Here is an 11,669-nt window from a genome sequence, read left to right on the forward strand (position 1 = left end):
GGCTGCGCGGGCGGGCGCCTCGGGCACGTCCCCGGTTTTCTGACTGAAAACGCTTTGCAAAACGCCCCGTTTTGTGCTTTGCGGCTTGTTCCGTGCTGCCAGTTGGCGTGGGGCTAGCTCTGAGCTACTGCGGGGTGCTTGTGGGTCAGTGGCTGCAAGCTGGCAGGGTGGGTGGTCCTGGTTTTTAGGCAGTAGACCTGTTGGCCAGGCCTAGTCCGATATAACCTGAATGTGAAAGCATCTGCTTTCCTATAACAGCCTTTCATTCAAACAATAAGCAAAACTGAAACTAATAGGGTTCCCCAAAAGACAGCCAGCAGAGTGAAACAGCTCTAGGTGGCTGAACACCTGAAGGCAAGCACCGCTCCTGGCTCTGGTTTCACACCTCCGGGAGCTCCGTTCCTGTCACGAAATGGGTGGCCTGTTATAAACACTTACTTGATATTTTGTTTGCAGGATGGAAGAGGAATTGGCAGCTCCTTCCACATCCACAGACAAGACGGACAGGTGAGATGGGAGCCGGAGTTGTTAGTTACTAAAGAACGTGAAATCCAGGGGTTATCGAGTGAAACAGAAAGGTCACCCTTCAAATTGGTTGTTAGGCTTGAAGTTAACAGGTGCGGATGCTGTAGATGCTGAAAACTTGTGCTCACCAGTGGTCTGCACAAATCTAGTGCAAGAAAACTCTTTCAAGGACTAATAAATACACAAATACCAGCTGTTGTTTAGGAAGTTCTTGATCTGTGAGTTAGCGCTGGGGAAGCATTGGGGAGGTACAAGTATGTGACTAACACGTAGTAGTACTCCTCTGTGGGCAGCTCCCCTTGTCCCAGTCCAAGGGACTGGACTGGGGTGGACCTTCTGGAAACGGAGCCATGTGAGATGCACTGAATTGAAACTAAGACTTGCGTCTATCATTCTTCTCAAATGTATCATGCTGTGCTGTGAGAAGTCATAACTTGGATTTATTCTTTTTTTTTCTTGGCTTAGCTAGCATCAGAGTCTGGTGAAACACTGTATGGTACTCGGTGTTGTATTGGTGTGCAACTCTTCAAGTATATTCTCTAGCATCCTTTGTCGTACCAGATTCTGATAACCACTTCTTGCAGTGGTTGGTTAAAGTTAACCTGTCCGCCCTCGGTCATCAGAACTAAAAGTTGGTCCAGACTTAAATAAACAACCCTCCCCACCACCCTGGTAGTTCCAACCAGTGTAATGTATGCAACTCACTCTTATATAAAGCTGACTACGTATTGAAAGCTGGATATGAAATTACTATGGAAACTAACAGAATTCTGTATTTGATTTATTTTTATTGCCCCCTCCCTCTTCCCCCCCCCCAGTATGGATGTGGATGGAGAATCAAAGAAACTGTTGGGGTTAGGACAGAAACACTTGGTAATGGGAAATATTCCGGCTGCTGTTAATGCATTCCAGGAAGCTGCGAGCTTACTGTGAGTATTTTTGTAGGTCTTGGTTTTCAGCTTGACTATACTGATGTGGCTTATACAAGAAAGATTGAGATTTTTACCTTTATATGCTGCTGTATTTATAATACAACCAACAAGAGGATGAACTATTTAAATTAACTCAAGTGGTGGACAATACTGTAGTTGGTGTGCAATTTACACAGCTTTTGTGATAGTAATTGCCAGTGCCATTCCGTAAGGAGGAAAAGGGATTTGATACTTTATTTTGCAGTGTATGGTTCTGTTGTCTGTTAATATGAAAATAATGGGATAGTGTTAGTTGCTAATAACTTGTTTACTAGTCTTGATCAGTCTCTGAGCGTGATGCCTTTTTGGGTTTTAGATTAATTTGCTTTGCTAGATGTTTGAGAGCCACATCTAGCTCAGTGAGAGGAGCATTCATTATTTGTTTGAAACAATGGGAGACGAGCTAAGAAACTGATTCTTCCTGTCCAGGAATTTTTAGCTTTCAAGTTCATGTATCAAAATCTAAAGTAGGCACAGGCAAATAATGCTTCATTACTTTTGTAGGGGTAAAAAATATGGTGAGACAGCGGATGAGTGTGCAGAAGCTTTTTTTTACTATGGCAAATCTCTCCTGGAGTTGGCAAGGTATGCTAACAGTTTCTTGTTTGATTAAGAGTCTGCCTGGCATAACAGGATTTCGCCCTCCTGTAGACAGGATTACGCTAGAACTTCATGTACGCAGGGTTGCACTGGGTGGGATGGGCCATGGCATTGCAGCTTGTGCAGTTAAAACGGTGTTATTCCAAGAGCTAAGGGATAACAAACTTTTGTTCCCTTTAGAATGGAAAATGGTGTGCTGGGAAATGCCTTAGAAGGGGTGCAGGTTGAAGAGGAAGGAGAAAAAGCTGAAGATGATTCTGTGTTACCAACTGTTGATGGTATGTAAAGCTGTCGTGGAGGCACCAAGCTGCGTTTTCTTGTCTAAACAATCCAAGATCAGTCCATTGGTATCTTAGGTAGCCTGAATTATTCTGTTGAAACTCTTAGCAGCCCGAATGGACTTTTTTTGTTCTTCTAATCTTGCTTAAAGATTGAACAAAACATCTAAAAATTCTGCAAGGAACTGGTCACTGAAAGCATGTGTAAAGGGTCAGCAGGTGTCTGTGTCCTGAAACACTGCATTCAAACTTGCTTTCTTAAGCTTCACAGTCAACTTGAACTGCTTTGTAACCTTGTAGCAGTACAGCATGTGTAGTAGGACAGGTCAGAGTCTCTGTAAAAAGTCTGAGAACAGTAACTATATTATACTACCTGCAGCTGGAGATAATACAGGAATTCCTGTCAATCCAGACTATTAAAACACTGGCACCTCTCGCTTAGCTGTGACTAAAAACGCTAGCGCGCAAAACTGCACACTGCTTGAGTGGCCGCTTGCAATAATGCAGTCTGGGGAAGGGAAGGGATTTGCTTAGTTCAAGTTATGATGTTGGTTGTGTCCTAATTCCTTGTACTTTGAAAATGGAGCTTTTAGGAATGTCATCTAACCTGATGACAAACCAACACACTGGAGGGTCTGAGGGTGGTATTGTCAGTGCCCATTAATGTCTTTATCACTAAACTCGAAGACATGTTTATGCTTCCTCAATCATGTAGAAGAAGCAAGGGAGGAGTTGAGAGAACAGGTATATAACGCCATGGGGGAAAAAGAAGAGGCCAAGAAGTCTACAGAAGAGTCTCCAGTACTATCTGAGAAGGAAATCAAAGAGGATGTTGAAATGAAAGATATCACAGAAGAAAAACCAACAGAAGAAGCAATTGCTGACAAGGATGTAATGCTTGAAGAGGCTGAAGGGAAGATGGAGGCTTCTGTGGAAAAAGAAGTAACTTCAGAAGAGCAGAAGCAGCAGGTAGCTGTGGAAGAGGATGCTACGAAAGAGGAGGCAGCTGTGGAAGAGAAGGTAGTGGAAAAAGAGCAGAAGATGGTTCCTGAAGACAAGATAGCAGAGGCAACTGAGGAGAAGGAGAGAACAACAGAAGTGTCGGACAAGGAGGCAAAGGCAGCTGTGGAAGAGGCTGAAGCTGGAGAAGCGGCTGCAGAAGAGAAGGGAGAGGTGGGAGAGCAGAGAGCAGAAGCAACAGAAAAAGAGCCAGCTGTGGAAAAGGGAGAGGCTGTAGAAGGGCAGGCAGAGGCAGCTGTGGAAGAGAAGGCAGTAGCACAAGTGACAGCAGAAGTGCAGGCAGCAGTCGCTGTGGAGCAGAAAGAAGCTGCAGAAGGGGAAGCGGAGGCAGCTGAACAGAAGAAGGTGGAGGAGAAACAAGAGCCAAGAGAGACAGCTACAGAAGAGAAACCAGATGAATCTAAAGAGACAGAGTCCTCAAAGGAACCTGTGCCCACAGAGGGCAAAGAGCCATCTAATGACATAGAAGAAAAGGCTGAAGTAGCTGCTAAGGTAGAGAAAGAGGAAAAGAAAGATGACCTGATGGAAGAGGGTGAAGGTGCTAAGGTAGAAAAAGAAGAGAAAGATGACCTGATGGAAGAGGGAGAAGGTAACAGTGAGAGGAGAAAAGTACTTGTGGGTGGATGACTTGATGGATTTGGCTAACAATGGGTAAAAAGTGTTCCATTCAGAATTTTCTGTTTGCCTTAGAATAAGGAAAAGGCACAGTAAAGGGGCTCTTGAAGGATTTTACATCCAAGTAAAGTTTCAAGGAATAGTAAATAGTCTCAGTTTCTAGACTAACGCTTAACTAACTGCAAAGCAAATCTTACTTGAAAGCAAACTTACAGCCCTGTGAAATATGTAAGTAATGGCTAGGCTGGTGGAGAATACTGAATGGATGTTCACTTGCATGTGTCTGGGTTTATTGCACTAACCTTCAAATAACTTGAAGCACAAGTTGCCTCTGGTTATAACCATATTTTATTTAAAACAGTGGAGCAGAAAAATAAGAACAGCTGAATACATAACAAAATAGTAAATTTGTTTTTGGTGGGGGAAGGAACTCTCCATTTGAGTCTTTCTGGTGGTAATTACAAGTGAGAATTTGGTTGGCAAATCTAAACTTAATTTGCCCTGGAACCTGAAGGCTTATTGCTACTATCTAGTACAGTCTTCCAGCTATCTAGCTTTTTCTGCCATTCTGCTTCCCTGCTTCATTATAGCTGTTTTCAGGATTATGTTAAAGTAACCTAGTAGAACTTGTGCACTTTGCTGAAGTATTACTTGCATGGTCTTAGTAGGCCAATGCTTTCTATTGCACAAGTTAATTGATGAGCTGATAATTGAAATTTTGCTTCTCAGTAACTCAGCTTCACATGAAGAGCCTTATTTTAGGAGTGGCAAATATTCAGCCTAAATAGTTCTGGACACTGAAAGGATTTGTACTGCTGAGCACGGTGAACACTTGGTGGTGGAGCAGCTGCCTAACAAAGTGTCTGTCTGGACAGAGTATGACTGAACATAAACCAAGAGTCCTCATCCTGTGAAAGGCTGCTTATGTACGCATACTGCTGCTTTTTTTTCCCAACTCTGTTAGTGTGAGGACACTCTTGAACACCCTGGTCTTGTGCCGTGTCATTGCAGACTCCTCCCACTACTTAAATTTTTAACTTCCTAACATCTCTTCTGTTTTACCTCTGATTGGCCCTCTCAGTGGTAGGTGTGCGCTTTTTGGGAGTCAGACTAACGAGCTCACGGGTTCTCTCGTCTCCACCCCATCAAGCTCCTGTTATTCTGGAATTAGTCAGTGGTCATGCTATAGGAATTAAGTCTGACTTTAGCATGCAAGTCAACCAATGCTCTAAAGTTATTAGCCATATTCCTTCACTTCATTTTCCCAAAATGTTTTCTACTGGTAGAACACATCATGCAGTGCTCCTATGCAGTATCAGAAGTCAAATCAGTGCTACACAATAGCAGGTTCTTTAATAACATTGCCACTTAAATGTCTGACATGAGGAACATCAATTCAGAAACAGTCTTATTTGTACATAGCTTGGCAGCTATCTTGCTGAAAACGCTTGTTATCTGTAGCATGAAGTCCAGCAACTCACCAGTAACTCCAGGGCTGCTCTGGATCCCATGGCTTCAGTGGGAGTTCACAGTGCATTTGTGAGAACTGAATTTTAGGTAAGTTTCCATTCTAAAGAGTATGAAGTTAAACTTAAAACAAGGACTAAGGTAGCCTGGGACTACTTTAGTTTACAATGCCTGACACTTTCAGCAAGATGGCTGCTGCTCTGAGAATTTAATGTGTCTGTGCTCTTCTTGCATCACACCTGTCACTGGAAGGACAAGGGCTGGATATATTATTCTACCTGACTCCATGTGAAGCAAGTATAGTAACAAAAAGTGTTCTTATTCATCTACTTTCCTTGTAGAAACAGAAGAATCTGAAGAGGAAGATAAAGAAAATGATAAAGCTGAAGATGATAAGGAGAATGAATTGACAGTGGAAGACAAGGTGAGATTGCTGAGCTCTGATATCGGTGTTCATGGAAGAGTGCAGTATTTGTCTTAAATGTCATGTTAATGTCTTCATAAAAGCTCACTTGTATTTCATTTAGTCTTATGCAGGAAATTACTTTTGAAAACCAGTATTGCCTAAGGAAGGGGCGGTGTTATGCGTAGTACGCATTGTAGTATCTTGCTTAGCTCTGTCTGTAAACTTGGGCAGTCTACTGATGAGTAATGCAGCCTGGTAAATGCAGGGGCAGGCAGGGAGAGTTGCTTTAGCTTGTCACTAAAGTTAGTTACTTGTAACAGTTTATTCTCTGCTTGTTTTGTTGTCTCACTATGTGTGTTGAATGCACCCAGTCCAATAAGCCATGATTAGGATGGAAATTTAGTGGCAAGTGTAGTGCTGCTTAAATCTGAGGCATTTCCTTGATGTAGCAATCAAAACACCTGGAAAAATCTGAAGCCTATTGGAGTGTGGTACGAAGCATGCTAGACAACTGTCTTGAATAGAATATCTGTCTCTGCCTCGGGCTATTCTAATGAAGTTCAAAAGCTCATTTAAAAAGAAAGTGGAACATTAAGTCCTTTATTTAGCTTTTGATTCATCTAAATAGCACCTTAAACAAAATCTTGTTCTTAGGATAATATTGGTGCCCTGTTATTTCTGGAAAAAAAAAATTAAGGCCATATCAACGAACAATGTAAGCTTATGTTTCATTTAAAACACCTTCACTGCAGGCAAAGTCTCAGTTGATGCAATAACCTCTTCTGCATGTTCTTTTTTTTTTCCTTCTAGTGGTAAACTGTTTACCTCTTAAAGAAATTTATTCCTTTACAACACTGCTTAGAAACTTAGTGTTGTTTGACGTGATTGTAACCAAGTCACTTAATCTTTAACACATTTCTAGTCTTTACAGGAAAGTGAGGAGGATGAAATTGGAAATCTTGAGCTAGCCTGGGACATGCTGGAGTTAGCAAAAGTCATCTACAAGAGGTAAAGGCTTAGGTCCTAATTTGGATATCTGCTAGAGAAACTCATTGGAATTTGGGGGATGGCATAAGCAATTAGTGAATGTGGCATATTCTGATCAGGATTTGAAAATACTTTTTTCTTGATTTAGACAAGAAACAAAAGAAGCTCAGCTCCATGCAGCTCAAGCTCATCTAAAGTTAGGAGAAGTTAGCATTGAATCTGGTAAGTAATACTAATCCTCCTGTACAGTTCCACTTTGTCCTTCTCTATTTCTTACTTTAAAATGAGCGGAGATGAGTTAGGGCTGTTAAGAGAAAAAGAAAATACACTTTGTTTAATTATGATAGTGCAGCCATGTGAGAAGCTTTAGAATCAATGGATGAACAAGTCGGTGCCCTAAACAGGATAGTCTATGCTTTTCCAGAACAGTGAAAGCAAGCTTCGAGTAAGAAGTAGTAGTGTGTTACCAGATCAAAACCAGCCTTGTGTTCTGCTTTATAGGCAAGGTTTGATTAGCTTCAGAAACTGAGGAGGACTCTTTCTGTATTGAAGTAGTGAGTCGTTGAGTTCAGTAGGAGATGTTGGTAGCATGGCAGTTCCAGAACATTTAAGACTGCAAATAAAAAATGGTTGACTCTCTTAGACTTTCCAAAATACTAGGGTATGGTCAGGAAAGACCCTGATGTGTTATGCATGAGAAAAAAGGAGTGTGAAGCAAGACTTAGGTTTGTGCCTTCTAATGTGTCTTATCTGCCCTTCATTTAAAAACATGTGTTTTAATCTTGTTAAATCCAAGTAGGGTGTGATCTTCCTCTATGGCAAGCACTGGAAATAATGTGACAGGTTTCTGGACGAGGGCTACAAAATGAGGGTTGTGTTTCATGTCACTAGAATACATTGAATGGAGAGCTTGACTGGGAGGTAGCAGGGGACCATCCCTAGCTCTAGATTCAAGTTGCACTCGGTTCATGGTGGTAGGTAAAATAGCAGGATTTGTGTGCCTGGCTTTGGCTTGGCTGCTTCGTTTACTGTGTTGCTGTAAATGGACAAAGCACTCTTGAGGGAACTAGAGGAGCTGGACTCTAAACTTTTCCTGAGGTGCGGGGTGGGGAGGAGGGGGGGGGACACAGTGTTGGACTGTGAGTGGTGTCACTTGATAATCTGAAAGCAGCCTGTCACTGAACTCAACTGCTGTATTCAATGGTGGTTCTGTTTTCAGACTATATAAAGCGTAATAAAAATACGGAGTAACTGAATAAGCGTTTAGATCTTGTTTGTTTGGATATGAGTGTGGTTTGTAAAGACCTTATGGCTTTCTCCTATAGAAAACTACACGCAGGCTATAGAGGAGTTTCAGGCCTGCCTGGCCCTGCAGCAGAAGTACCTGGAGGCTCACGACCGCCTGCTAGCCGAGAGTCACTACCAGCTGGCGCTGGCGTACCACTACAACAGCCAGTTTGATGAGGCGGTTTTGCAGTTTGGTAAATCCATGGAGGTCATTGACAAGAGAATGGGTAAGTGGGTTTCTCAAACTACCTAGCAAATGTGAGAGCTTTCACAAGTCAAAGCAGACTTTGTTTAACTGCCGTAGAAGTAGATATGCATATTACCTTGCCATGCAAATGTTTGCTGGTCTGAAACTGGTAACAAGCTATACTGGTAATCAGAATTGTTGAAACAGTGTGTGTTAGCAGACACTTGCCTCTGAGGACATTGATAACTGGACAGCTACTTTGTCTTGAGGATTTTTGCCACGATAACCATTTCATCCTAGCAATGCTTACTGAGCGAATAAAGAAGATGGAAAGTGGGTCCCCTGAAGATGAGAAGGAGATTGAAGAACTGAAGGGACTGCTTCCTGAAATTAAAGAAAAGATAGAAGATTCAAAGGAATCTCAAAAGAGTGCAAGAGTAGCTGAGCTGGCACTGAAAGCAACTCTGGTTAGTGTCCTGCTGTTTCCTTTTAACCAAACATTCTTCCAGTGAGACTTGAAGTAAACCAGTAATGGGAGGAGCTCAGACTGGATTGAACAGACAGGGAGCTGGTGGTTGCTCACAAAGGATATGGGCTGTGATTGTGAGAAGGAAACTGAGGCAGCTGACATCTAAAGAGGATAGTTAGTAAATACACTGACATTAACGGTTCCAAACTAAACTGGAATTTGATAGGCTTCTATAGCAATTAAATGTGTCAGGGTTGGAAATGATAGGTCAGCTAAATGTGAGAGTGGACTGACTGTCGCATCACTGTGCGAGCTCTTCATCTGTCTGTCCTGTGTATAAGTGTAGGAGCAGAATGCAGTGTTGAGACATGAAGGAGTTGGGTTTTCTGTCCCTTTCTAAACTAGCATATACGGTTTTGTATGAATAGATAGCTAGAATTTGTTCCACTGTCTGTCTTATGCTTTTTCTTAAGGTTGGAACTACATCTGGCTTTGTGCAAAGTGAAGACAGTGGTTCTGTTTCCACAGTAAGTTAATTTAAGATGGATGTTGAGAATTTCTGTCTGCTCTAAAGATTACTGCTTGCTGTTACTCATGTGTCAATGTCTTGTAATAGATTCCAGTAAGAAAAGCAGCTGATGGTGCATCTCCGTGTGTTACAGACATCTCTCACCTAGTCAGGAAAAAGGTGAGTCCAGAAATGACTAGTTGAACAAACAGTTTGTTAAAGTACCACTAGCTTGCTCTGTATAATTGGATTTTTTGGCTTGAAGCTTTTCTCCTTGCCTCAGTTCTGTAATGGAAAAAACACCTTAAAACTAAAAACATATAATACATGAAACTCCTTTCCACTGGGAGCCAATCAGTCTGGGAACCATCCAGCCTCCAGGAGACTAGTTCCTGGTGGTTCAGCCCTCTGCCTGACCCACACCGGTTTAACTTCTGAGCTGAGTTGTGTGGCTTCTGCAGGCGTTCCCTGAACGAGTGCCCTCCTCTGCTGAGGACCTGCAAGAAGAGCAGGGTGGCCTACAGACCTTTAGAAAAGGGCAAGCAACCAGGCTGAGTTGGGTTCCCTTCTTTCCAAGTGGAAATGGAGAATTGGACTTAATAAATAGCAAAGCCAGTCTAATGGTAGTCATAATAAACTGCCTCTCACTGAGAGAGTTCCTTTAAATGTATGTGTTTTTTCTAGAACTGTTTGCAAATGTAACTAAAATTATCCCCTATGGGATCTTAGTTTTTATTTTGTATGCTGCTGCGGCACAGCCTGGCCTGTGTTCTATTAGCCTCTCAGTCCAGGTTTGCCTGGAGCAACTTTGATCTGCTTTACACAGGTGATTGCAAGTGTCATAGATGCCCTAAATCTGTCCCCTTAACTGTCACCTGGCTCAGCAGTCGCATGTTTCCTTGCCAAACTATAACTAAGGACAATTCAGCACTACAGATACTAGCACCTAAACAATGTCTTACTCTTAAAAAAAAAAAAAAATTAAGCTTTAATTTGTACATAGTGAAGACTAAACAATTTTTTCTTCAGAGGAAACCAGAGGAGGAGACTCAACAGGGAGACAATGAAGCTAAGAAGTCTAAACCAGAACCGGCTGTCAATGGTGGTGGTGGTGATGATGCTGCTCCCAGTGGAAATGAGGTTGCAGAAAAAATGGAAGAGGAGGTGGGCAGCTGAGTCAGGAGTCTGTGCCATGCTTCTTTTTTTCCCTCTGATCAGGCATGGGTTTGTGCCTGGTAGATGTACTGGTTTTATTGCCTGCTGGTCTTCATAAAGTTTCCCAGCTGAGGTGGGGAATATTCCCCAGCTGGCAGGATGCATGTTGTACCACGGTGTCTGATGCTGTGTGGGCTGGAAAGACACCGGCTGTGGAGACTTCCAACCTGTGGGGTGGGACAGAACCATGCTCTGGGTGTTCGAGCTGAGCTGATCTACAGTACAGGGCCTTTCCCCCCCAAACTATTTTTTAATACTCCTGGGTTTTAATACTTATCACTTGGGCTACAATTGTTAACGTCAATATTTTAGAATAGTGTTGGGCTCTGAAGACCAGCAAAGCCCATGTAGTCAGTAAAGTCTTCAAATTACAGACACCTTGAACTGCTGCATGAATTGGTGCTGTAAGGCAGTGTCTTTTTTCTTAAAAACAAAACCTTTTCTTTTCTTTTAGACAGAGAAAAGGCCACAAGCAGAATCAGGGGCTGCAGTTGAAAGCACAGTATGATAATTCTTTAACCTTGGACACTCCTCTCCTTACAAGGAAAATGGTTTTGTATATAGTGTATTTTTTCACTTTTTGGCAACTTTTGTATGACTTCAATAAAGATTGTAAGCAAATGTTCCTTGTCTTGACCCTCTTGCTGCATGACAAGCTCCAGCCTCCCCTCCTCACCGCCCTTGGGGTGCTGGTCTCAGCCCTGGCACACCACTGGCCTCCCTGTCCCTTCAGCCTGTCTATCCACATCTGCCTAACGAGGCAGGAGGGGGGTGGGTGCTGACTGAAGAGATCAAAAACATTCACTGTGGTCTTGTTGATGGGGTTGGGGCACAAGGCTGGTGCTCAGAGCTCTGCCTGTGTTTGGTTCTTTCAAGGCTGATGAGAGCTTGCCTGGCCCCTGCACCCTTCCTAACAGTGGGGGTGCTGTCTGGGTGCATCATTGGCTCTGCTCCACCTCCACCCTTTATAGAGCTATCTTCATGCATGGGGAGGTGGGAGCAGGGGGTGATGGATCCTTACATTGACAGGGCTAGCACCTGAGTCCCTGTATGTGCCCAAATGGGGCTGGGAGGCTGCTCTAGAGCAAATGTATATGTGTGTTATTATATATATATATCAAAAAAAAAAAAAAA

At 42.8% G+C, this 11,669-nt stretch overlaps 1 protein-coding gene across 1 annotated transcript; it reads left to right on the top strand.

Annotated features, from left to right (window-relative positions):
- Positions 1 to 457: 457 nt before the first annotated feature.
- On the top strand, positions 458 to 11,156 carry NASP (nuclear autoantigenic sperm protein (histone-binding)). The gene is made up of 14 exons (XM_009586701.1): positions 458 to 507; positions 1,344 to 1,454; positions 2,001 to 2,081; positions 2,277 to 2,374; positions 3,090 to 3,983; positions 5,818 to 5,900; positions 6,814 to 6,890; positions 7,018 to 7,091; positions 8,195 to 8,383; positions 8,644 to 8,810; positions 9,286 to 9,339; positions 9,429 to 9,500; positions 10,350 to 10,484; positions 10,990 to 11,156. Exons 1-14 carry the CDS (start codon positions 458 to 460, stop codon positions 11,041 to 11,043), a joined length of 2,139 nt encoding a protein of 712 aa, XP_009584996.1. The 3' UTR covers positions 11,044 to 11,156.
- The last annotated feature ends 513 nt before the right edge of the window (positions 11,157 to 11,669 follow it).

This window comes from Fulmarus glacialis, unplaced genomic scaffold (assembly GCF_000690835.1).
Source record: "Fulmarus glacialis isolate BGI_N327 unplaced genomic scaffold, ASM69083v1 scaffold34261, whole genome shotgun sequence".
NCBI classification, from domain to species: domain Eukaryota; kingdom Metazoa; phylum Chordata; class Aves; order Procellariiformes; family Procellariidae; genus Fulmarus; species Fulmarus glacialis.